We start from the raw sequence: 27,891 nt of genomic DNA on the forward strand, positions 1-27,891 counted from the left end.
TGTAAAAATTATGTTCCACCGCTGGCTTTGAGCACTTTTGTACTATAATGCGACATGCCATATGCCCATATCCCAGCAAAATAATCTAGATTATTGATCAGAGCATCACACTAAAGAAAATAAACCCTAAAGGATTGATGAAAAGATGAGACAAATAAAGTGCATGCACGCAATGGTGCACTATCAGCTAGGCAATCGATCCAGTGACCGGTGTCGTCGTCATATATCCATCGACGTGACTGATGCACGTACCTGAATCCAACCACCGATCAAAACGAACCATGCATCATTATATTCCACCATTAGCCTTAGGGCCTCTGTAGTAGATGAGCATAAACCAGCTCGTATCCAATGATGCAACCATGGAATTTGGTAGTTGTACTGTCCATGGGTTATGTAACCGTAATATATGCCCTGGTTCATTAGTGTTTTGGTACCCTGGTTCATTAACGTTTTGGTTCGGCCTGTTGTGGCATGTGTTCTGCCTTCATAGAATTATTAATCCTAACTCAAGACAACATGTTTATGTCAATATGTAATCCTTGGCGTTACATAGGTCGGTAGTACCTTCAGATTAATCCTTCTATATAAAGCAAGGACACAAGTTTAGAGAGATACACATACAAACTATTCTCTCTGTTCCAAATTACAAGTAGCTTTGATTTTTCTGGTACATAGACTTTGTTATGTATTTAAATATACAATATATATATATATAGCAAAATTGACATACCAAAAAAGTTAAAGCGAGTTATAATTTAAAACAGAGGTAGTAGTTCTATGTTGTGGGAAATGGGGTTTTAAGCAAATTTATAGCTGGGTGACCCCTCCTGAATCCTCAATCCTTAAAAAAAATTGAAATCAGCTAGTGATATGATTGAGGCATATATTGTTTGGTGGCGAAGCTAGCTAGTGGTTCTGATTTGCTATTTAAATTTAGAACATGAGCCCACCACTTATTAGAGCCAATAAGTTTATTTACATTTGGTGAATTCCATCACCAAACAAGGGTCACCTCAGCTCTATACATTGAAGATAGTATTTTTCTCTTGACATTGCTAATATACATATTCCGACATACATATTGTTTCTGTCCCCTTCTCACGCATCTATTTCCAGACGATGTAGATGGCACCTCCAGATAAGAATATCTTCATACATGCGTGGTGTTTGGGAGTAATTAGGAGTATTGTAGCATAGTCCTTAATGTAAAAAATGTTGCAATGGTAATCACTACTAGAAATGGAAAGAAATGTCCCTTTGGTCGAAGACTGCCTTTATGGTTGTAGCCAAACTAACAGAGAAATTACATATATTATTCTGCCAGTTATCGGCAAACACACAAGAAACAACACGACACATGGTGAAAAATGAATTTCGATATGTGTTATGGGAAAATTTAGCTTAGCCCCACGATCCAGCAAAATTCCTGTAGTGAATAGACAATAAATAAACCCTGCCTTCATTGAATCAATAGATGTAATTTCACACAAAAAAATTGAATCTATAGATGTACTCACAACCAGAATTTTCTACTTCTCCTAATGATATGAGTTTCTCCTAGTGTTTTACCATTCAAAATTTAGTATTTTCCTACTAAATGTCTCCTAGTGAGGATCTCATGTACTATGACTAGTGGTAGTGTTCTACTACTACTTAAAAAATACTAAGAGAATTCCACCTTTTTGGTAGGGACTCTTTCATAAAAGCTGAGATCAAACTTTTGCAGAGGTCATCATTATCGATCAGAATTATTGTTAAATAAGCTTATTATTCCACTCCAGCAAAACAACAAACTCTGCATTCTATGGTTGGGGTCCAAGTCCCTTGATACACTGGAGAAGGGGATGCACTTTGTACTATGCTGATACGACTTGTCTGCAGATAAATATGTATTCAAACTTGCATATTCCACCGCCAGATTGATCAATGGAGTGCATTTAGACCAAACAAGTCCCTGCCTCCTTCCAAACAAAGAACTGTAGTCTGTAGGTGCAACGACAATATATAATATAATATTTAAGTAATGTTCATCCTTTGAAACAGCCAGCCAGAGAGCGATAGGGCAACCACCATATCTTCTATTACAATTTGTAACGGTGTAAATGTGAACTGAGCATAGCTTAGCTAGTTAGATTTTTTTATGGTGGAGACTATCTACCCAAGGTTTCACAAGGATAGCTGTATTTCCGAATTTATTCTTGGATTTAATAACACTATTCTTTTAGTGATAGATAACGTGCCTCTCGACATGTGGTTTTTAAATTCTATAATTCACTATTTTATGTTCTTCCAATGATAGACAATGTCCCTCAACAGTAGTTTTTAAAGGTGTCTATAGACATCAAAATTGGTACCACATAGTATCGCTGACAGAAGATATATATATATATATATATATATATATATATATATATATATATATATATATAACCAACACATGCATGAATACGTGATACATATCTACATCTCTCCGTTTCAAATCCATCGTCATGTAATCCAATAAATCCAAGTGAACTTTTCCAAGTCTCATCCTCTTTTCATTCGGGATCATACATCGTTGTTGCGCGTGCTTGATCATAGGATTTAATCGACGGCGACTCTAAACCTCCACACCACTACGGTGCAAAACCCGGGCCATCATGTCAGCGACCGCCGGTGTCGGTTTCATCAATAGATATCCTCCTCAGTCCTCACCCATCCCATGCTCAACATGTTTTTTCTTCAACAAACGACATTATGCACTATTGGTGTCACCTTAGCCTCGATTCCACATTGAGAGCGACATTTGTGCGGTGTAGCTAGGTCCTATGGGGGACCTCCCTCAGTAAACGCCATGGCAACTTGGACTACTAGCCACTAGGAATGAAAACTGTACGGATATTTTCCGATCGTATTCGAGACCGAATTCGTTTAGAGAGTTCAAATCTATCCGTATCTGAGTATTCAACATCCGATACCGTATCCGAATATATAAATCATATATTTGTGATGTCGACATCCAATTATATCTTATCCGACATGGTTGATATTATCCGTATTCGAATCCGAATCCGACCAAAAATATGAAAACAAATATGATATCAGTGATATCCGTCCGTATCCTATCCGTTTTCATCCCAACTAGCCACAAGGCCAACCGCCAACCAGAACAGGTGCACGCCGAGGAGGAGAGGAGTGCACGCGCACAGATCCCAGGCGCAACGGCAAGGTCTCGTTAGTCTTCTGCACATGCATGCATTCAAGCGTTTCATCACAAGTGGTCAGAGGTGTCACCAAGTCCAAAGTCCAAATGGATCGGAGTCAAAGCCACAGAAGTGTAGCCAAAGACCAAGGAACAAGCTAAGCCTCAACTGCCCAAGATCACGATGGTTCATGTCCGTGCCTGGTGATATCTCAAGGATAGATTATGTCAGACAACAGCAACTGACATTCTCAGTAGGAAATGCAACCCCAAACCATTTTGGGAATCAGGAGGATGAAGGATGATCCATCAACTGTCTAGTCTCTACTTTTCAGAAGCATGTATGCCCATATGACACGGACATAAGGTTGCTGCTGTCTCTTACCGTCCTTTCACATTATTTGTCTGACACTGTGATACATGTACCTAGACGGCATAATATCTGAGTAATGCTTCCTCTATTCTAAATTGTAAGTTGTTTATGCAAAAACAGCTTACAATTTAGAACGGAAGGAGTATTTGATAAAATACAAGTAAATTTGTGCTCTTTGAATATTACAGTTGGTTACTTTATCCAAAACAACAAAGCAACACTCAATTTGTTTGGTAAGTAAAAGAAAAAGTACATACCTTTTGCCTCCAAACTATGCAGACCGGACAAATATTGCGAAAACCGAGATGGCATCTCGTACAACATTTTGATTTACTTGGCAACACATACAGTACAGCTATACACTTGAACCTTCAAAACTTTACATGCCTCAGCCTAAGACAGGGAGAGAACAGCTTAAATCTTGGGGGAAAAAATTAAAGAATGCTACCATACATTCACCTACAAGATCTTACTGTAAGTTGTCCTGGTTTACTACATCAAGGAGCTAATTTACACAACTTGATATACATATGTACAGAACTACAGATCATTGCTGGGGTATAAGCTTCGTTAAGCACCGAGCGCTTCGTCAATCCAACTTCGCACCATGGAAATACAATTGCAAAGCCTTGTGTTTCAGTAACTCACCATGGAGCAATTTAAGTGTGTTCAAAACTGTTACGACTCTCTGGAGTAGCATGTTTATCCTGGCAGTCTCTAGGGTCAGAGTTGGTATGTGAATGAGGCTTGCTCTTTGCGCCCCTTCTCATGTATGTCGTCTATTAGCTGGCGAAGCTCTGGGAAGACTGTCACGAGGACCTGCTCTAGCATTGCATATGCGAGCTGCTTGATGCAGACATTGGACTGCACATCGATAATGCATCGTGGAGGTCAGAATGATGTCTCATCTTAGAGCTTACATTACAGGGATTTTGAGTTTTACTTACTTGGAGGAAGTAGTACATGTCCCTTGCACTGCGTCGGTACTGCTTGTATCCAATTATGCTGACCAAGGTAGATGGAGTTCCATCTGAAAGGGCATTGCAATTTGCAAGTCATATTATTTCTCACCTTTGAGAGGAGCAAATCATGTTAGTTAAATGGCATGGTACTGAAGGCATGTGATAGACAGAGATAAACTTGAGGTAACAGCTCAAGTTCTAGATGTGTGTCCTAGGCGGCGCCTTTCTTAGAAAGTCTGGAAGAAAATACACCAATAATGTTTTTCCCTTTTTTTACTTCTAAGTGACCCCATTGAAGGCAATGAAGACATCACCTATGGATCAGATATTCAGAGTTATTGCTGCTGCACACACAAACAGAACTAGCATGCTCGTACACCACTGTGATGTAGAGTCGCAAACATAAATCATCCTAACATCTTCAGGAGAAAAACATAAATAGAAAGACAAAAAAATGCCATGAGCCCGAAACAGTCAATAGACTAACCTAAAAGAAGTTTTTTGACCTCACTGGCATTTCTGGATGCCTCAAGCTGAAGTTCAAAAGAGCTTGTGCTCTTTTTGTTGCCAACAGCCTGGTTGGGACTCCCAAATGACTGCTTGTCAAATTGACATGTGCCTGCATTCCCTTTATATCCATCCAACTTGGTGAAGAATATACCGTTTGGCCAAAGGGTCTGTAAATAAGAAATCCATTAGTTGCACAGAAAAAGAAAGACAAAGTTTGGAATCCATTACTTCTGTAATAATACCTATAAACCACAAAGGATAAAGAAACTATTGAGATGCACATATTACAAAGATAGATCCATGTGAAACTTTAAGCGTTTGGAAAACTCTTCACATGGTTTGCCCAATCACACAATTAGAAGTACCAGGGATCTGAATCAAGCATTGCTGATTTGTGGAGAAAAGCAGGTTGTCACATTGACAAAGCTCAAAGGAAGGGATTTAATAGCGTTGTGACTTTAGGGGGGCTGGATTTTATGGACTCATAGGAGCAAATATGTGTTCTATGGCACCTCCCCCTCCTTGCAAGTTGCACATCAATTCTTCAAGGAAGAGTTGAGACTTTGGGGGTCATGCCGGAGCTAAAAAGCTTGAAGAGCTGGGCCTAGGTCGTGATGAGGGCTAGCTGTATATTCTTTATACGATCATTATCCTAGTTTGCTTGGGCAATTTTTTTTCAGTGTTACAACCCCTCTGATCTCTAGTGGAGTTAGAGTGGTTGCTTTTAAGGGTCTTTTAAGGGATCATTTCTTAAGATACACATCTCAACTCACCTGCGCGTTCGAGAAAAAAAAATAGTGCCACGGTCAAGAGAAATATCAAATTTTAAACTAAAACTTAAAAGAGAACCAAGATAAATCCAGTGAAGGAAAAAATGAGGGGATAATGTGTCTCCTTACATCTTGAATCCAACGTATTCCTTGTACGATGGCATCTTCTCTTCGTAGCCAATTGATTTGTCTTATGATCCATTCATCGATTGCATCTTCCATGACCAATTGCAAAATTTGTTTTGATATCCAAAGAACCTGCCTCCTGCAGATTCCGTAACATATCAACTAAAACATCATGTTTTGTAATTGAAAGATAGAAATGGCTGGATTGCAGAAGTGATTAAGTTGTAGGATTGAAGCATGGATGGTGAAAATAAAAGTGGTCTGCCTGGCTATAAACATGAAAAAATGGCGATAACCCACCCAAATTTTATTATCATCTAAACGAACATCAGAGAATATACTGCCAAAATACATGAAATGGGAACCATATGCTGATATCTAATAACCATTCCAATCAGGCCAATGCCTTTGGGTCACAAGTTTCTACAGTATTATAGTGTATCATTCACTTAGGCCTTGTTTGGAATGGAGGAAGTTTAAGGTAGCGTTTGGTTGGGAGTCAAGGTGGAGTGGATGGTCCCGTCTCCAATTTCAGGGATGGGATGACTCCATTTTCTGTTTGGTTGACAGGGGATGGGATCGACCCATTCTGTGTTTGATTGAAGAAGATAAACAGGAATGAGATGGATGGTGGATTTGACACCGTTAGTTACCGTTTGGTGGGACCCACATGTCAATATTTTTTATATAAAAAATCCTCCCACTCCGTCACTGCCCCACAGGCCAAACAGCATCTCTTCTCATGTTTTTTTTTTCGCGTCACCCTTATCTTCTCCCCCACGCCGTTGTGCGCCCGTGGCTGTGGTAACTCCCCGGCCACGCCCTTTGCCCAGCACGCCTACGGCCGGAGATGGCCCCGCTCGCGCGACTGAGGCCGCCTGCGTCCGCCGCCGCTGCTCCTCCGCCCGTCTGAGGTCACGCACCCCATCCGGCGTCGCTGCTCCTCTGCTTGCCGTGCCGCTTCTCCTTTGTCCGATGCCACCGCCGCCCTGTCCGCTGCTGCTGCTGCATCACCGGCGCAAGCAAACAGCCGGATCTGGCCTGATGGAGCAGAAGGGCGCTGGATGGAGCAAACGGTCAGATCTTGCTGTGCCGCTTCTGCTGCTCCAGCCAGCCCGCCACTGGGAGAGAAGGGCGCCGGAGAAGAGGAAGAAGAATAGCGCCGGGGAGAGAGAAAAGCGCCGCTGGAGAGAAGACGGCGTCGAGGTGGGATGCCCCTGTCCGCGCTTTTTCGTGGGGTGAGGTCCGAGGTCGCCCCTCTTTTCAGTGAATATTCCCGGCATCTTCGCAGGTGGGACGTCCCAGTTCTCCGATGACTCCGAACCAAACACTGCAAAAACTGAACTCATCCCATCCCGTCCCACCCCATCCTCACAACCAAACGCTACCTAAAGGAATGCGAAACCGTTGTTTTGCTGACGTCACTATGCATTTGATTTGGAGGAATCAGCAAAGAACTTTCCATAGGAACAGTGGAGAAGCATGTACTTTTGCAGGAAACCAAAAATGAGATCCGAGTCAATGGAGAGCTTTCCTGTGGCCACTGTAGCTTCACTCGCTCTCTGGACATGGTTATATTGCTAATCTAGCCTTAACAGCGAGGCAACATTCAGCTTCCTGTTTGAGCCCCATGGCACACAAAATAAAAGTTTTGTCCGCTTGGTAGGTATAGCTTTCTGTCTCTAGTTTATATACTAAAAATGATGTTCTGAACTATATTTTCTTAAGGATTTGATTAGTATATAAAAAAAGTTAATATTGCAATCAAGTTTGAAAGTTACTATACTCTTTTCATTCCTGCATTCCAAACACCTATCTTGAAAAATTAAATTCCTATGTTTTTTCATTCCTCTGTTTTGCAACTACTTTCCTTTCCTATACCTGTGTTTTCTCTCATTCCTGTGTTTTCTATTCCTTTGTTCCAAACAGGTCCTTTTTGTTACTATGTAACATTGGTCTGAAACTAGTAAGCAAATTCTGAGGAACAAATTTGATAAAGTTCATATAAAGGAACTAACCGTATCCAGCCCCGTCGCTTCAGCTGGAATACCTTGTCAACCAGGTTCAATAAAGGCACACTAACATTTGTTGGCATCCACTGCCAAAATAGAAGAGAAGGTTTATCAGTAAAAGAACAGTAAGAACAACCATTCCCTATGATCTGCATCAAATAAATTACGTAGTAGCAGGGTGTGGTGTACCTCAGGAGGAATTCCTGTTGCATCCTCGAATGTATTTAGAGATAACATGTTTGAAGAATCAGAATATGCCCTTGTAGGTTTTCCTATTTGGTCACTGGCTTGTTTATCCAAACTGGAGTGTGTTTCGATGTGCTTAACATCATTTAAAGTATGGCCTCTATTATTGACCTCATTGTCTGAATGGCATCCACTATTCACAGATGAGGTGTGATCTTCGTTGTTACTATCACCATCTGAAAGGCTATGAGCACTTTCCAAGCTTCTTTGATGCAAGTTGTGGTTATCTTTCTCTTCCTGGTTCCAAGATAGAGACATCCTATTATCTTCAAACTGGGCAGTTGCGCTAGAAGGTGATGTGCCGACCGCCCGTTTCAAACCATCTGAAACTCCTTTAAATTGTCGAACAATGTCATCCATTGCATCATCCACATTAACTGTTTTAAAACAAATAAAATGTTTTTAAGAAAAGAACCTAGCAAGTTATAGCTTTTGAGGGGGAAAACAAGTGTGTGGACATGCATACCAGCCAAGGTTTTCATAACAGAGGTGGACTTTCCAGCGGAGTAATTCTACAAAGTGGAAAAGAAATGAAGTGCTAAGAACCTCAAGAAAGACTGAATGAAGATGCGTGCATTCCTTATCATTAAGGACAAGGCTATAAGGATTTGCTTGGTATAAAACACACACCTTTGAGGATGCACTCAGGAAATCCCAAACTTCATGCTGTTCTGCAATATTAGCTATAGACAAGAGATCCTATTGAACACAAAATTAATATTATAAACACATTTGAAGTAAAAGATGAGCAAAAATGCTAGAGAACCAATCATACTTGAAGATATTTGTCCAGGAGAATGCATCGTTGGTGCACAAGGTAATCATCAACACTAGATGAAAGAAAACTCTTTGGAGGCAGATGTAATGAATAATTAGGTATCTCCTTCAGTTGTCGATGAAGACGTTCAAAATTCCGGTATCTACAAATAGAAGCTATAGGTCAGGATCATACATGTTCCTCTCTCAAAGCTGCAATTAATGTACAAATATGCCAAGTAAAACCATGCCTTCTTTTCACAAACCAGGCCTTGTTATCCGCATCAGTCACCGCGATAGAATAAACTGCAAAAGATTTTGAACCTAGTTTCTCAAAATATGCACCAACAACCTGCAAAGAATAAATAACCCAACAAATCACATCAGCTGTGGAGAATGACATAATTTCACATCAATAGATGTATATTGTATCAAGAACACGAGGACTAATGGTGACATTAATCGCTAGGCCTGATATAATGTAATCATGCAGGAATGGAAACTGTTAGAAATTAATTACTAATTATCAGACTGAATCGCCACAAAATACCAATTTTTCCCCATATGACGCTGAATAACTTCATATGTTCAATGTATGCCACTCACTGACATGTGGGCTGGGCCTCACACACCAGCCTTACAATGAGTGCCACATTGTGGATCATGCATGTAGTCATTCAGTGGCATCTTATGTAATTTCTCTTAATGAGGACTAGAAACAAATTAAGCCAAGGATTCTACAGATCTGATTCTAATCGGACACCAAATACTAAAACGTAAAACCAATGGAAACCATGGAACCCGCGTGCTAATCAGAGATTCAGAAATGTGGAATAGGATAAAACGAAGAGATATTCCCATAGTTTAGATTACTTATGGAAGAATGAAAACCAGAACATATATGGCAAGTAATACAAGACTAAAGCTAGTGATTGATTTCTAAGAGTAGAAAGGCACAGCTTAAGAGTGAATGAAATGCAAAACCCATGCCTATAAATATTTTAAAACCACTGCCCGCAAAGAGAATAATAAAATAATAGCAACATGCAACACAACATTTAGAGATCAATTTGCCAACTGTTACAAACTTCTGAAACTTATCTCACAAGAGATGATCCTAATGGTATAATTGTTAATAATAAATTTCACGAGAAACTGTGGTGAATACTAGCAACATAACCATGACCAGGTTGGTTAAATTTATTCAATTAATCCAATTGATCAAATTTATTCAATAAAAGCCAAAAACTTGATGCTTATGGTTAAGATGATGATACTGGAATTGTTCTAGTGATAGGATTAGAAAACAATTACCCGGCATCTTATCTTCGGAACATGCATTAGCACCTCAACATGTGAGGCAGGACCAGCACCTCTCTCATCCTGATTTTTCCTCACATTTAGCCTTTCACTGGTAACCATGGGCTGGTTACTTTTTGCCAAATATATTTTCTCAATATCAGGAGTACTATTAGATCGTTTTAGTTGAGCTTTTACACTGTTGCTGGTTTCATGTGGTTTCTCCTTGCTGCTGAAATGAACTTGACTCCCCTCTTTTGGTTTCACTTCATTTGTGTTTTGTAGAGCAAGTGGATGACTACCTGTGACGAAAGTAGATTGAGCATTCCTATTTTTACTTTGCATCAAATTGACCATGTATTTATCATCAACAGATGCAATTCTCTCGTTGAAGTTAGAGGATAGCTCTTTAGCCACTGCCCCTGCACTTGGACTGTTATCTGAACCTCCAGAACCTTTCAACCTAGATGATTGGTCTACTTTAATCATTTTCTTTTGATAATTTCTTCCGATTGCCCACATGTTCTCAAGATTCTCAGGGGCAAGAACCTCTGACCTCCTTTTAGTAGCTGCGTCCAATACCACAGCCCAGTCTGGCTGACGAGGTTGGATGGTACTGTCATTGTCATCCTCTGACACCTTCGACTTTCCACATTCAGAAGTAACAAGTGACCTCATCCCAGAATTAGTTGGTGGAACTAAGCTGCTAGGTTCTACAGTCAAATTCCTTGATTCCGTTTGACAACCTTGTGAACCTCCTTTGTAAGGCACTAGTTCCGTATTAGCCATGTTTGTATTTCCTCCAACATTACCTGTATCTTTGTTGTTTAGAAGGTAGACAATCAACTCGTTGATGTAGCTGAAACAAAAACAAACAAACAAACAAACAACAAATAAAAATTTGGAACAAAACTTAGGCGCAGGTAAAGGCGGAACGAAAATTGGATTACTTAAATTACAGTTAAGCAGCCCATAGACTGCTTGAAGCCTATATATTACCATAAATCAGCCGTTTTAGCAGACAACTTACACAGGGCTTGCGAAGTTCATAACAGGCTGCAAGACTAGGCAGGTCATCAGTTCCCTGGAGAAACAGCGAACTAGTGGACTTTGTGCATCTTGTGGTCTCAAAACTAGAGCCATAATGCCCCCAACGATTTCTTGAAGAACCTAAAATTCGCATTAATTAATAGCTGTATTATTGTATAACATGAAAGCTAAAATGGTTAGCTATTACCTTGTACTCATGCTCTGAAGATAACAGTGCTGGATGAAGTTCCTGTGAAACTATTAGGTGCTGCTTCAGTCTCTCATCTCTTTCCTCTGAAGACAAAGTCCTCATGACATCAACACCAATTAGAGTTTGGTTTTTCCGAAAAATATCTAAATGATTACCAATCAAATCAGCCATATCCCTGAAATAGGAAAAAAGAGGTTTAACATAGAATAATTACTCAATATTGATGGTATGTACTAGATAGTATATCAAGCCTTAGTCACCTTGTTAGCATGTCAACTAGATTCATCTCTTTCACCCTGCTTGATACTTCACCAAGAGCGTGAAGTACTAAGCCACGTATCAGTTCTGGGGCCTCTCTGTCGGGAGTAATATCTGAATACCACAAGTCTAAAACAAAGTCTCGCAAAATATTCTCAATGAAACTTTCAAAAGCAGCCTCAACAGAAGGTGAACCAACTTTCCTTCTCCATCTGGAGACTGGTGGTACAGTCGAAAGGCGATGATCATTTGCAGACAACTGCCTCTTTGAGGCTTGAGACAAATATGTCTGCTTACGTACAGGCTGTTCCCTCCAACGGAACTCCACTTTGAATGAGAGATAGCGGAGAAATGCAAGTATAAGGATTGACATGGGCACATTTGTCCACATTGATTTACTTGTATCTATTTGAAACAAAAGATATGGATCTTAGCATGGATACAAGTGACTGGACTATATATTTAAGAAATATACTACATATACAAACATAAAGAAACCTCTGTGCAAAAAAAAATGAGTCTAATAAGGGTTGAAAGATAAATAACTACTAAGTGTTAAAGGTTGCCAACATATTCACAGAGCATAAAGTGAAATAATGGAAAAGAAAGGAAGGAAAGAAGGTTATTTTGACAAGCAAAAAGATCAGAGAAATATACGCATGCTTAATTTAGAGAAATTTGCTATTATAGGATCCCAAACGTGTGGGTTTCGCTATAATAGGATTCTAAACATCTGCTTCGCTATAACGACTCTCGAAACATTAACACTTTGCTATTATAACATCATGGCCTTCAAATAGACAAATTGAACTCAAATATCTTCAAATTCAAATATTTTCATTTAATCACAGAACTGTCATTCTGCTATACCCCTTCACCACGGGACCTTTCAGTTGCTAGCCGTGACCTACTGGTTCCCCGACGCAAGAGACCGACACCCTCCCTCCTTCCCACAGGCCGGCCGCCGGCCAGCCGCCGCCCGGCCGTGGCCAGCCACCAGCACGCAGCAGCAAGCAGCCGGTCAGGCAGCAGCGCCGGCCAGGCAGCAGCCATGCAGCAGCCGCCCCCCTAAGGGCAGTTCTGTGATTAAATAAAAATATTTGAATTTGAAGAGATTTGAGTTCAATTTGTCTATTTGAAGGTCATGATGTTATAATAGCAAAGTGTCAATGTTTCGAGAGTCGTTATAGCGAAGCAGATGTTTGGAATCCTATTATAGCGAAACCCACACGTTTGGCATCCTATAATAGCAAATTTCTCCTTAATTTAAAATATAATAGTAAATAAAATTATACATGACTCAATAGTGACTTATTTCACTTCCATTTCCACCCTTGTGGAGCTAAAATGCTAACTTATCTGAAGCTACTTTCCACTGACAACTAGCCAATTACTTCAGGAATGGTTCCCATGTGGTCAGACTATAGGCAATTATTTTTCTCCAAGCTAACTCACCAATATCTAAACAATACACTAGCAAAAATCACTTCACATCTCTCACTAGATTCCCTTCGCTTTTATCTGTTGACATCACGAAGGCTCAAGAAATCATTATAGTTTTTTTTGTCGAACACACAGGAGAGCTGCGTGTCTTTGTATTATAGGGAAAGAGAGTGGTCCATACAAGAACCCCTCTTACTAGGACCAAGGTAAGAGGGGTAAAACAAAACAAACAAGAAAAAAAACCTTCTAAGATTACAAAAATTCAACCCGACTATGCAAATGCACTGAACCTATAATCCGAGATGCCCGAGTTCTAGGTTCTGGAGGTTTCTTGCCCCAGCCAGAACACAGAGATGACCCTCCAGCTGCAAGTTTCTTATAGAGGTTGAGACACTTGGTGAATCTCTGTCAAACACACAAGCATTTCGATGGTTCCACAAGGTCCAAGCCAGGACTGGACTCTGAGCAAGTCGAGTAAAAGTCAAAGAAGGGATACTCATTATATGATCAGAAGGACACAAACTAGTTGATGTTTACATTTGTGTTCAACCATTACTTTGATCCCATCCTGGCACAACTTGCCAACAACAACTAGATAGATGTCCACATATCCACAACATCATTTGAGTAGTCACTAAAGCTAAAGCTAAAATCTCTAAAGCAACATAGCATAAAACTACTCAACACATTTTACAGCTTGTAAGAGCAATTCCCTAGACCTCACACTAAAGGTAAATAGCATAGAAATGTGTAACACAAAAACTCATCTTCCACCCCAGAGTACAGGAAATTTTCAAAATTTGGCACCTGAGTGATTATGGCTTGGAAATTTACACTCAAACCGTACCTCACCTCAGAGCAGAATGAACATCACTCTCTTTTCAAACTTATCCAAGAGCTAATACCAAAACCTCTGCTGCATACTCAGCACGTTTTACTAACCACTAAAACATCTATATTTTGCACCAGACCACCCAGAAGCCCTCTATCCACAATGAAATTCTCACAAAGAGAAACTCACGAAACCCTTACACTTCCCATCTCCAGCAGTTTCATAAATAATGCATGCAAAAGTTCCTAAAATGAAATTAATTAAGGATCCTAATTCGAATTTTTCAGCATTTCAAGCAAATCCAGCAAGCTTTCTTAGTAACTGTAACCTGAAAGTAGTAGCTAACATCCAAAAAAAATGCCACGTAACAGGCATTACAGGTCACAGCTAGATAGATTCAGCAGCTATGAGATGGTGTGACTACAAGCTCCAGATGTCCGGCTAACAAAATGTCTCAAGTTTGTAACGCATGGGCCATCAAATCACATCGCAATCCCAGCATGTACAGCATCAGTTACCCAAAATCTCTCACACCTATGCTGTGTTCCGCAGATAAACACGAAACGGCAAGGTAGTCGCTACCGAACCAATCTCATCCCTCGCCTGGGCGGATGCTGGCTACGGAACATTTGTATTGCGGGGGAGGGAAACCAATTCGGTCGCAAATGAGATACGAAAGCGGAGAGAGGGGGGCAGCGTGCTCACGTGTGAGTATGTAGGAGATGGCGAAGATGCAGAGCGCCCACCAGACGGTGCGCAGCTTGGCCTCCTCGATCAGATCGTCGACGCTCTCCATCCTCTTCCGCATCTCGGCCTGCCCGCGCGCGCGCGCCGCGGCGCGGCTCGGCCCGTGGGGGGCGGTGGGGGCTCCGGTGGGATCGATTTGGATGCGGAATCCCCCCCCCGTAAGGGCTACGCCGTCGCCGGAGAAGAAGGCCGGGCCGGGCGCTGCCGGCGGCGACTCGTCTCCACGGCGAATTTTATTTCTGGGATTATTTTTGTCTTTTGGGGGGGGGGGATTTTTCTTTGAAAATCTGTATAAACGTGCAGTGCCCGGATCGAACCAGCCTTTGTGTTCTGTTGTGGGGCCCACGCTAGCGAATGCGTGTAGGCGAATGCCATGTGGGTCCCAGTCGTCTGCCTGGGGATGCCTCTGCCACGTTGCACGCTGACGAGTGGGGCCTTTATGTGATTGTTTCAGCCGTTGGATCGGAAAGGAACGGTCATCTGCGGGAGTCCCCCTTCCGTGGGTAACGGGTCCGCACGTTCGGAAGTGGTAGGACCATCATGTCAGTGGGTGGGATGCTGAAGTGGCTGGTTTAACGGTCAATAACGATAATCATGCATTCATGCCTGCCACCGACATGTGGGGCCCGTAGAGGCTCACCAAAGTCCTACTAGGAGGCTGGGGCCGATGATTCCGGATAGGCCAAGATAAAACGGAGGACAAGATTGAGGCATGGATTCACATGAATCCAGAGCAAAGAACAACTTTTATATTTTTATAATATATTACTTTCAACTTGGCACTTGCATTACATCCAACTCATCTTAATTACGATATTAATATTATACTGTATATGACTAATGCAAATGCGAAACTACTTCCGCGTGTAGCGTGCACCAAATAGTGAGGTTCTAAATGAAGAAATTTGGGGTTGGAGTATCGTGAGACCATATGATTTTGGACAATTACATTATCATCTGGAGAAATGTTATTTCATATTAGCGTTAATCATGCTTGAAAATAAAAACATCTCGGTCCTATTTGGAACTGATTATTATCGAATTCCTAGACGGCCTGCCGTGAGAATCGAGAAAATCCAACCAAATGTCTCGTGGTGGTCGTAATTCTCGGTACCATGAGGTGAAAAAACAGGAAACGAACTACAATGTTGATTCCTCGTATCGTGGCCAAGGAGTAGATGAGATACCACACCATGCGACTGTAGATCATGGTTCCAAATAGGGTGTGTTGTTTCTATAGTTTTGACCCTAGTATTAGTCCTATTTCATAGCACTCCCTTGGCTCCACTCTACGTGAGGATCCGAGGACAGAGGTGAAGCTAGAGTAAATAGAAGGAGATGCCATACTCCATAACTCTTTGGTCACTAGCTAATATATATGGTGAAAATCTAAAAGACACAATGGAGTTTTGATTTTATCATGGTGTGACCATTCTCGCAAACAATAATAATATAGATACATCCATGTTTGAGGCGCGTTATCAAATACTTCCACTAACACCACCTGTACGCCAGAATCTACACTAATCACACGAGTTTCAATATCACAAGGAGAGATCCAAACTCTATGTCGCTGCGTTTGCGGGGCGGACGGAGGAGGTCACCAGGATCCTCACCGGAAGCAGTGGACACTGACAAGCAGCATCGCCGCCGGCGCGGAAAGGTCGGCCATCCCCAGCAGCAGCACGGGTACATCATCTAGCCTTCCAATTCCTTTGAAAAATTCCGGCAAAGATCACGTTCAAATGGTGTGTAAACGGACCGTTTAGATAAACAGTGGGCCTGCATCTGCATTTGCCGCTGCTTGGAATAGGAAGAAGTGCTGCCAAAGGGGTACAATATTTTAGGCCGCACAAAGAGTGCATCATCAATTTTTTTTAAGAAGAAGAAGAACAAGAAGAAGAAAAAAAAGAGTGCATTACGGTACGCTGGCCACCTATTGGGTAAAAATATTGAAGATTAATTTCTCGCATCCAACGTGATAGCAAGGTATCATGTTCTGTCTTGTGCGCGCTTGCTGCTTCTTTGATAGTTTGATGAAAATCTTCGTACTTCATCAAGTCTATTATTATTCTCAACCCACTAAAACATTATTATTCGTAAACGTCTTATTGTTTCATATCAGGGGTCGGCATACTGCATACATATCGTCATTTTGTCCTAATAACACGGATGACATACGAATTCATGGTTGTTGCAAGTCTGTGCTGAGCACTGCAAGTTGGAAAAGATAATCTTCGTGGAGCAAGCTGCTGATTCGTTACACCAAAAAAAAAAGGAAAAAAAAACTTAAAAAGAAAGAACTAAAGAAAACAGGAAGAGACAAAGGTACATTTTATGGTTTTGATTTGACAAAGGAAATTGATATAAAAATAATGGAGCAAGTTGCTGATTCGTTAAAAAAAGAAAAAAAAATTAAAAAGAATGAGCTAAAGAAAACTGGAAGAGACAAAGGTGCATTGCATTTTAGTTCTTTAAAAAAAATGGGTGCATTTTGAAGTTTTTGATTTGAAAAATAAATAACTAAGGGGGCATTCCGAGAATTGAACTCGGGACCTCTCGCACCCTAAGCGAGAATCATACCACTAGACCAAATGCCCTTTTTGTTTACGGTTTCATTTAACCTTTATTTAATCGTAGCTGTAGGCCTGTCTCCTCCCCCGTCTTCCCATATGGCAACCGACGAACGGTCTTCGTATATCCCCAGGCCTTGCCGCCGGCGAGGCAGTCCCCTTGGCCGGCGCTTTCATCAACATACCCATCCTCCTCGGTCGCACCCGGCACCTCCATGTTTCAGCAGCATACCCGAGCGGCACAGAAAGTTTTCTTGGATCTTTTATCATCAATAGCGGAGATATCACACACATATTGATGCCTGTTGCTCTAACAATGTACAAACAATACCAACTTTTCTTGGAGACAGATGGGTATGCTGCTGAAGAAAACATGCTGTGCCATTGTTGCAATCAGAATGGTTGCTGATACAAGCATACTCTGTCCGGTTTCTCTTGGCAGAAGCACAGTTGGGTTGGTCGGCGATGTTCCAAAAGAGCAGGGTGGAATTACTAGTAACAACGGTGATTCTATCCCGCAATAGCGAGGTCCGGTTCGAGGCGCTGATGCTGCTGCTTTTCCGGTGGACGAACTGAGCTGAATAGATAGATATCTGGGAAATGTCCTGCACCAAAACAGAGCAGCATCCCATGCCGCTGCAGTTGTTGCTAGCCGCCACCTCCGTGATTATTTCTTGGCTGCCGGGGCACCAAGTTGAGGAACCAAACACAGGCTTGCTGGTCATCTGGTCGATCCAGTACACATCCAGGTCGCAACCGGTCACACCGAATGTTACAGAGGTGTCAAATGAGAAGGATCTTCCAGGGGTTTCCAGGGACATGTTGTAAACGCCTACACCGGAGTTCATGGAGATGGCGCGCCAGATGGAGACCAAGACGAAGTCCTGACTCCAGCCGGCGATGTTAACTTCGATGCTGTCGAGTGTCGACCACCTCGGTGATGCTGTCTGTCAAGAAGAGCTTGGGGGGCCGACTGGCGCCGTCGTTGCAGATCAAGCTGAAATCGGGGCTCCGGGAGCAATCCCGTCCGATGCCGAATGGGTAGGCGATGAAAGAAATAGAGGGAACGAGGGTGAGGTCCTTGACCCCCTCGGTTTCATGTTATATAGGCTGGGGAAAAGCCCCCCAGCGGTGGTTCTTTACAGGTTATTGAGATACAACAGAATTAGCTAAAATCTAGAGATCTAGATAACAGATTACAACAGATTACAACCTCTATCAGCTAAGCACCACGCCCAGCTAACCTTATCATCTAATATCCCCCCTCAATCTTAGCCACGAAGTAGATTGAGATTGGAGCGAAAGACCTCCAGTTTACGCGCAGAGATTGGTTTAGTAAAACCATCAGCCAGCTGATCCTTTGTAGAGATGAAACGAATGTCAAGTAATTTTCGAGCAACACGTTCTCTGACAAAATGAAAGTCAATCTCTATATGCTTGGTGCAAGCATGAAACACCGGATTGGCAGAGAGATAAGTTGCCCCCAAATTGTCACACCACAACCGAGCAACCGGAGAATGATGAACATGAAGTTCTTGTAGAAGCTTTTGAACCCACATAAGTTCAGCCGTCGCATTCGCAAGAGCTTTTTACTCAGCTTCAGTAGAGGACCGGGAGACAGTGGCCTGCTTCCGTGCACTCCATGACACCAGATTACAACCGAAGAAGACAGCAAAGCCACCTGTGGATCTCCGATCGTCCACACACCCAGCCCAATCAGCATCGGAGAATGCGCTGACAATTGCAGAAGATGACTTGCGAAGATGAAGCCCAATATCACAAGTTCCCTTGACATACCTCAAGATCCGTTTCACAGCACTCCAGTGATCAGTTGTGGGAGCATGAAGGAACTGACACACTTTATTGACTGCAAAACACAAATCCGGTCGAGTGAGAGTAAGATATTGAAGAGCCCCCACCATACTGCGGTACGTAGAATCAATATCACCAAGCTTTGCACCCTTAGTTAAGCTGAGTTTTTCTGAAGGAGAGAGAGGCGTATCAACAGGGTTACAATTGCTCATGCCGGCACGCCGAAGAATATCCGCTGCATACTTCTGTTGCGACAAATGTAGGCCTTGAGGAGTCTTCTTAACTTCAATGCCCAAAAAATAATGAAGCTCTGCAAGATCTTTGAGTGCAAAATCAGATTGCAAATCTCGGAGAAGGGCCATGGTTGCAGCAGAAGAAGAGCTCGCCACAATGATATCATCGACATACACAAGAACAAACAAGGTATATCCATGCTTGCGGTAGTAAAATAATGAAGTATCAGCTTTAGAGGATGCAAAACCCAGTTCAAGCAGCTTACTGCACAAACGAGCGTACCATGCTCGGGGTGCCTGTTTAAGACCATACAAGGCTTTGTCCAACTTGCAGACATAAGAGGGATGAGCTCGATCAACATAACCTGGTGGTTGATACATGTAAACTTCCTCATCGAGCACACCATGCAGGAAGGCATTTTGCACATCAAGTTGACGAAGAGACCACCCCTGTGAGACAGCCACAGACAAAATCAAACGAACGGTTGCCGCTTTGACAACTGGACTGAATGTGTCCTCATAATCAATCCCATAACGCTGCTTGAACCCTTTCGCAACAAGACGTGCTTTGTATCTATCAATTGAACCATCAGCTTTCCTCTTAATTCTATAAACCCACTTGCTACCTATAATATTTTTGCCTTTTGGTTTGGGAACTAAGTGCCATGTGTTGTTCCGTAGCAGGGCTTGATATTCAGCATCCATGGCCTCAACCCAGTTCTTGTCACCAAGAGCAGCAGCAACAGAGGTAGGTTCATCTGTAGATGCAGTAGCAAGAGTACACCAACGAACCGTACCATCAGTATATGTTTTTGGTTTGAATATACCGTGTTGGGAGCGCGTAGCTGGACGGGCCACAGGAGCAGCAGCCGTAGTGGATACTGGGATGAGAATCCCAGCATCAGGTGATGTAGAAGGCGCTCCCCCTTGGTTGTGATCCGGCTGTGGCGAGGATGACGCGCTGAGCGGAGGCGATGTTGAGGACGAAGCCGCAGTCGATCCGGTCGAAGCTGTCGGCGGAGAGGAGCCTGGGACATCCGTGACTGCGCCCCCAGAGGACAGACCGGTTGACAGCTGACCAGGCACCCTGGCCGAGGCTGATCCGTCGTCAGTACGAGGAAGATCACCAGGAGAATCAGCCTCGTGTCTTGCATCGCGAGACAACATGAAATACTGCTGCTGCAGCCTGATTTCTTCAGTGTTTGCGCCTGAATTTTTGTCCTGCGCTGCTGCATCATTACTAGCACTAGACAAAGAGTCAGTAAACACAGGAGAGGTAGAATTATGATCATGCAAAATTACATCCCCAAAGCTAGCCGTGGCTGGAAGTAAAGAAGGATGGAGAAGTGCAATTTCAGATTTGAGTCTTGCGCCGGCATTTTTATGAAGGGAGGCGAAGGGAAAGACACCTTCATCAAAGACAACATCGCGAGAAATATATATGCGCCCTTCAGATGGATCTAAGCACTTAAAGCCTTTGTGCATATGACTGTAGCCTAGGAAGACACAACGTTTAGATCGAAACTGCAATTTTCGAGAGTTATAAGGCCGCATATTGGGCCAAACTGCACATCCAAAAGTGCGCAAGAATGTGTAGTCCGGTCCATGGCCGTAGAGGCATTCGTAAGGAGATTTGTTGTCAATCACTTTGGAGGGAAGACGATTGATAATGAATACAGCAGTTAGGAAGGCTTCATCCTAATATTTTAGAGGAATAGATGCATGAGCAAGCAAGGATAGCCCCATATCGACTATGTGACGATGTTTACGCTCAGCTGAGCCATTTTGTTGGTGTGCATGAGGACAAGAGACTTGGTGTGCTATGCCTATGCGCTTAAAGAAGGTGTTCAAGGATTGGTATTCACCCCCCCCAGTCAGATTGCACAGTCCCAATTTTACAATTGAATTGCCTTTCAGCGAGACATTGAAAATCTTTAAAGCATTGAAACACTTCAGATTTATGTCGCAGAAGATAAATCCACACAAATTTACTGAAATCATCAATGAAGCTTACATAGTAAGCATGTCTACCAAACGAGCTTGGGGTAGGCCCCCACACATCTGAGAAAACAAGTTCCATAGGTCTTTTGGACACACTACTCGACCTAGGATAGGGTAGCTGGTGATGTTTGCCTAATTGACATGCATCACATACATCATTATTTGAATCTTTAATAAAGGGAAGACTATGGCGACTAAGAATCTGCTGGACTACGGGAGTGGAAGCATGACCAAGTCGATGATGCCACAATGACCGAGTCGGCTTGGAAACACCGAAGCACTGCTTATTTGGTGGAGACTTGAATGGATAGAGCCCCCTTTCACATTTGCCTTTGTGAAGGACTTTCTTCGTCTGCTGATCCTTAATTACAAAATGATGAGGATGAAATTCAAGGAAAGCGTTATTGTCACGAGCAAGGCGATTAACAGAGACAAGGTTTTTGCTAGCAGTAGGAACATGAAGAATATTATTAAGATGCAAATTACTAGATGGGGAATGTAAAATGCTATGACCAATATGTTCTATCCTCATACATATTCCATTTGCTGCATGCACCTGGTCGCCACCCATGTACCGATCACGGATGGTGAGTTTATCAAGATCGCTTGAGATGTGATCAGTAGCTCCCGAATCCATGTACCAGTTTGAATCTGCTCCATACGAAGCCATGGCAGTCGATGCACTTTTCTGTGGAGGAGTGAAGGTGCGATCGAACCTTTTGAAGCAATTGATGACCGCATGGCCTTCTTTGGCACACAGCTGACAGACCACGCCCGGCTGGAAGGGAGCGCGCTGCTGTCCGCTGGGGCCACGTCCGCCATTGCCTCGTCCCGAGTTGCCGTGTCCGCCGCCACGATTGCGGCCACCACCACCACGGTATTGTCCTTGCTGACCGCGGTTGCGGTTCCCCTTGGATGCAGCATTGGCCGAGGACTGAACTTCTCCATCGCGCAGATTGATGCGTTGTTCGTGGCTGATCAGCTGAGTGAACAGATCACTAGGCGTGATCGGCTCAACCCGCGTTGCCACTGCGGTGACCACCGGATCAAGGGCTCGTCTAGCCCAGTAAGGATGTAGGACACAAGTTCCTCATCCTCTATCTTCTTGCCTGCTGACGCCATCTCATCAGCTAGGGCTTTCATCTTGGAGTAATACTCCGAGACGGTGGAGGATCCCTTCTTGGCCGTCGCCAGCGCCATCCGAGTGGCGATGACTCGCGCCCTAGATTGGGCGGCAAACATGGCTTCAATGGCGGCCCAAGCAGCCGACGCCGTGATCTTGGTATTCACATGACCAAGGGTCCCTTTAGTTGGACTTTTGAACCTGCTTTTGCTTTTGTAAAAGCCAAAAGCCAACCAAAGGGCCCAAAAGCCACAAGTGCTTTTGCCCAAAAGCAGCTTTTCTCGTAGTACAAATCCAAAAGCACCTTACCCCCTGCTTTCACTGACTTTTGGGATCCGTTCAGTTTTTTTTCCAAAAGCCACAAGTGACCAACCAAATGACTTTTGGATTTCTCAAAACCCACATCCCACAGCAGCTTTTCAAAAGCTCAAAGCTCACATTAGCTTTTCCAAAAGTCACAGCCCAACCAAACACACCCCAAGTATCTCCTTGGAAAGAGAGGTCAGCAGATAGCTTAGAACCTGCTGATCCTTGGCCACCCAGACGTCGTACTCCGGATTGGAGACAGATGGTTCCTTGTCATCCTTGGCGGGAAGAAATTCCGATGGGGGTTTAGCCGAAGGTTTGATGAAACTCGCGGCCTGAGCCCCCTTGATCGCCGAGATCACTTGCGCTTGCCAGGATTGATAATTGCTCCTGGTAAGCTTTTCAGTAACTGGAATGAAAGCAAGTCCTAGGGAGGTTGCAGCGAATTGCGTGGAAGAAGAAGCCATGAATAAGATCTGTAAGGAATTAGGCTCTAGATACCATGAAAGAAATAGAGGGAACGAGGGTGAGGTCCTTGACCCCCTCGGTTTCATGTTATAGGCTGGGGAAAAGCCCCCCAGCGGTGGCTCTTTACAGGTTGTTGAGATACAATAGAATTGGCTAAAATCTAGAGATCTAGATAACAGATTACAACAGATTACAACCTCTATCAGCTAAGCACCACGCCCAGCTAACCTTATCATCTAGCTAACCTTATCATCTAATAGGCGAAGGTCAGATTGCCGCAGCTCGTCGGGCAGCGATCCAACGACGCCCTGTTTCCTCTGGCCATGATGCTTCCAGAGGCTGCTAGAACGGTGGTCGAAGTCTCTACTGGAGACCAAATAATCACCAGAGAGAATAATGATGCCGCACAAAGCATCATTGCCAAGGTTGTCATGATAGTCTAAACTCTCAGCCTCGCCAAACTTTTTTTTTTGATGGTCAACGGGGGAGGCGTTCCTCGCCAAACTTGATCTCGCGCAGTTTTATTATTTGTGTGAAGGTAGCAGTATAGTGCAAGTGCATGGCGGAATGAACGATGGCTAGGGCCTTGTTTAGTTTGTATTTTTTTTGTTTTGGATACTGTAGCATTTTCGTTTTTATTTGGCAATTATTGTCTAATCATGGACTAAGTAGGCTCAAAAGATTTATCTCATGATTTACAGCTAAACTGTGTAATTAATTTTTATTTTCGTCTATATTTAATGTTTTATACATGTGCTGTAAGATTCGATGTGATGAGGCTTGAAAAGTTTTTGGTTAAACAAAGCCTAGGTATGTTACGTGCCTCTCAGGAAATATATTTCTCTATCTCTATACATACAAAGTACCACGCACTTTCCTGACCTTACGCGGTACGTCTTGCTACTGAATCCTGTAATAAGGCCCTGTTTAGTTTTACATCTAAAATATTTTCATCCATCCCATCGAATTTTTAGACATATGCATGAGACATTAAATGTACATAAAAAATAAACTAATTACACAGTTTGGTTGAAAATCGCAAGACGAATCTTTTAAGCCTAGTTACACCATGATTAGCCTTAAGTGCTACAGTAACCCAAATGTGCTAATGGCAGATTAATTATGCTTAATAGATTTGTCTTGCAGTTTTCTGACGAGCTATGTAATTTGTTTTTTTATTAGTTTTTAAAAACCCCTTCCGACACATCCGATGTGACACCTAAAAATTTTTTATCTCCAATCTAAACAGGGCCTAACACATTGGTGCGAGAACATGGGAAAATGAAGTCCACATAATGCTTGCCCGTCCGTCACTCTGAGCTTTGCCACCAGCTGCAATTTTTGACGTCCTTGCAAGTTTTGCATATGCCCTGGTCAAGGTCAAAACTTGTTCTCACACGCATATATGTGGAAAAAACAATAAACGGCTAGGACACTGGACACCCTGCCGACATGCCGGATTGGAGTCTTCCCTACCACTTGCGGGAAAAAACACTGAACTTCTTTTTTTATAACACTACTAAAAAGAATTTTAAGGAGAACCTGTGGTTATATAAATGGCCATGCGACCTCCAGATGTCTGCCTCATCTATTTATCATTTATAAAGGAGGACATCCGAGCCTGGTCATCTCTGTTAATCATCTATTCATAGAGATGGTTGATGTCCACCTCTGTAAGTCGATTAACAAGATGCTTGCTTTAAAAAATGATACTACTAACAGAGACATGTATCTTAAGAGTCATGCCTCTAAAAATAGTTATATTAAAAAATAACTTATAACTTTTTCATATAAAGTCAAATGATGTCATGAAGATAAATTTTATATTAAAATTGTAGCCATCGACGTGATATACAATTTTTTAGTTGAGAAGTTTTTTTTTTATTTCAAACTATTTAGAGTGCTGAAATATTGTTCCAGTCTCATGGACCTTGAAATTTACAATTTAAAAATTTCAGACAACATCGGACGCTATGCGAAAGTTATAGTTCTCAATCAATCTACAGCTTTGTATTGAAAAGTTTTTAAATTTAAAGTTATTTAGAGTACCAAATATGTGTTTTAAGTTCATATATTTTGAAATAATATTATTATAATTTGACGACAACGAACATGACAAATGATAAACATATACTTTCAATACAAAAGATGGATGACATTCTGTAAACTATATGTTGGGGTCGAGGCCTTTCAGATATGCCACCCTCTTTGCGTGACACCTTCTTTCCATCACCCTCACGAAGGTTCTTAAGTTATTTTCTGTATGGGTGCAGGGTCCTGAAGGTTACTAAACTTTACTCCACACATTCCAAATATAAGGCATTCCAAAAATCCCTCCCTTCGCTGGATCTGACGACCACATGTCTGGATCTGGTGGAGCTGCTGTTGTCAGCTCGGACGCGGGGCACAGGTGGTGCCCCAGCAGCGGTGCATCTCGTCTTCTACATGTGCACGCACATAGTTTGGTTGCGAGCGAGCTAGTGGCGGGGCTGCATGTCCGCGCGCACCCTCCCCTGTGCCTCTTGTCGGGGAGGTCAAAGCACCGATTCTCTAGAGTGACGGCGTTGCCCATGCCTGTACCCGCAGTGGCGGTGATAGCGTGGTGGTGGTGTCAAGACGTCAGCAGCAGGAGCACTTCCAAGGGTTTTGGGCAAAAGCTCAGCCTAGGTCTTGGCTGACCAGCAACGATGATTTCCTTGTTGAAAGCATCGTTGAAGAACCTTGCACTACTTCCTCTCCTTAGTCGCTCCGGTCAATGCGGTTCTCCTCGGCTCAAGACATGGGTGAAAGCCTTGCTAAGCTCAATACTTGGCTGACGATGATGACGTTCTGGCGTCACTCACCTCCTTGGAGACATCCGTCTGGCAAAGAGGGCACACAAGCCTCTGAAGAAGACGACCGGCAAAGCTGCTGCTGAAGGTTGCAGAGTGGTCAGACTAATGGCAGAGGCCAGAGAGACGGCTCTTTATCTGCTTGAATCCGTGTCGCGGCTCTTGCCGGAGCAAGTTGGCAGTTGTCCAAACGCGAGCAAATGGTCCCTTGTGTCCAAGAGGTTCCAGAAACGAAAGGTTGTGTGCGAGGAGCGGCAGTTGCGGGCGCTTGAGCGCAGCATGGGAGACCTTGGAGATGGTGTGGGTATTCTGTTCAGGAGGTTGATTCAGAGCAGGGTTGCTCTTCTGAACATTCTTAGCTCCTAGATACTTCGATGATGCACAAGTTCCCAATTTGTATGTGAACTCAAATAAAATGTAGATAAAACGTCTGGACTGACAATGACTCTTGCAGCGGTGGGAATTGCCGTTTGGCTTGGCCTGCTGTGTGCCGGCCGACTGACCTTGGTGGCCTTGGGTTAATTGATCTGCGAGTTGCTGGTTATGCGCTAAGGCTCTGATGGGAGTGGCTATCTCGTTCCGAGCCACGACGCTGCTGGGCGTCGCTGCCGTCGCGAACAGAGCCGTGCGTCGCCGCGATGTGCGCAGCCAGCATCACTGTGGCGGTTGGCGACGACGCATCGGTGCGCATGTGGACTAACTGCTGGGCTTCGGTCGGGCCACTACATAGGTTTGCGCCATCCCTTTTCGCGGCGACGTCGCGTGCTGGGAGGAAGCGAACGCTAAGGGAAGCCGTCCTCGACAACCAATGGGCACGCGATGTCTCTGGTGCTTTGACTGTACAGGTCCTGCGTGAATACCTGGAGGTTTGGGAAATCCTACGCTCGGTTCAGCTCCAGGTTCATTAGCCAGATCACTTCATCTGGAAGTGGTCCGCGGACGGCACGTACTCGGCTTCATCGGCATATCGTGCATTCTTTGCCGGTTCCACCAGGTTGCTCGGCGCCAGGGAGCTCTGGCAGACCAAGGCGCCACCAAAGATTAAGATGTTCTTCTAGCTAGCCCTACACCGGAGGCTCTGGACCGCCGAGCGACGCAAGTGCCATGGTCTGCAAATCAATGACGCCTGTGCGCTCTGCGATCAGCACGCCGAGACAGTGAGCCATCTGTTTTTGGCTTGTATTTTCGCTCGCCAGGTTTGGTTCGGCGTCCTTGACTGTCTTCAAATGGTCGACTTGATGCCATCCGGTGACCACGAGCTAGGTGATTGGTGGATCGATCTGCGAAAGCGGCTTGACGTGGACTCACGAGCGTTGTTCGACAGCCTGCTACTTTTAATTTCTTGGAGGCTATGGAAGGAACGCAACGCGAGGGTATTTGGGTGCGTACCGTCTTCTGTGCACGACGTCGTCGCCGCGATCACCGCTGAGGGTGAGGAGTGGGCGTCCGCAGGCTATGCGCCGCTGCTGGCTCTGCAAGCACTACAAGAAATCTAGGCTTCTATGACGACTACCAGATGACATAACACCTATCTGTCATAAACACAGGCTGTTTATGACAACTGTTTAGTGGATGATAAAAGTTTATGATCAAACTGTGTCTTCGTCATAAACAACGTCATAGCATCTAGCTGCATGGGATTTATGACGATAGATTGTGACAATAGTTAGTTGTCATAAAATATAAATTTATTATAATTATTTTTAAAATATCTTGTTATCCCACATGGCCATTGGTGCACACTATCATATGTCCTAGGTGAATTATTTCCGTCCTAGTTAACTCC

General features: G+C 43.4%; 1 protein-coding gene and 1 non-coding gene across 3 annotated transcripts; both read right to left on the minus strand.

Annotated features, from left to right (window-relative positions):
- LOC8083080 lies at positions 3,762-15,035 on the minus strand. 2 transcript variants are annotated; one of them, XM_021461290.1, is made up of 15 exons: positions 14,717-15,033; positions 11,739-12,141; positions 11,476-11,653; positions 11,269-11,408; positions 10,254-11,097; positions 9,191-9,291; positions 8,959-9,103; positions 8,814-8,882; positions 8,650-8,695; positions 8,127-8,560; positions 7,944-8,023; positions 5,929-6,064; positions 5,007-5,196; positions 4,505-4,587; positions 3,762-4,421 (listed from the first exon to the last, which is right to left on the minus strand). In XM_021461290.1, exons 1-15 carry the CDS (start codon positions 14,817-14,819, stop codon positions 4,281-4,283), a joined length of 3,093 nt encoding a protein of 1,030 aa, XP_021316965.1. In that variant the 5' UTR covers positions 14,820-15,033; the 3' UTR covers positions 3,762-4,280. The 2 variants fall into 2 exon arrangements, 1 of the variants encoding a protein (XP_021316965.1); XR_002453361.1 differs by lacking the exon at positions 5,929-6,064 and having other exon boundaries at positions 14,717-15,035.
- On the minus strand, positions 17,287-17,358 carry TRNAP-AGG. The gene has a single exon. It is a non-coding gene; the product is annotated as a tRNA-Pro (tRNA).

Source organism: Sorghum bicolor, chromosome 5 (assembly GCF_000003195.3).
Source record: "Sorghum bicolor cultivar BTx623 chromosome 5, Sorghum_bicolor_NCBIv3, whole genome shotgun sequence".
Lineage (NCBI taxonomy): Eukaryota > Viridiplantae > Streptophyta > Magnoliopsida > Poales > Poaceae > Sorghum > Sorghum bicolor.

Coding starts and splice junctions, on each gene's coding strand:
- LOC8083080 (XM_021461290.1), bottom strand. CDS start 14,819: ATGCGGAAGAGGATGGAGAGCGTCGACGATCTGATCGAGGAGGCCAAG. Junction 12,142..14,716: donor CATCTCCTACATACTCACAC/GTGAGCACGCTG, acceptor TGTTTCAAATAG/ATACAAGTAAATCAATGTGG. Junction 11,098..11,268: donor ATGAACTTCGCAAGCCCTGT/GTAAGTTGTCTG, acceptor TTTTTGTTTCAG/CTACATCAACGAGTTGATTG.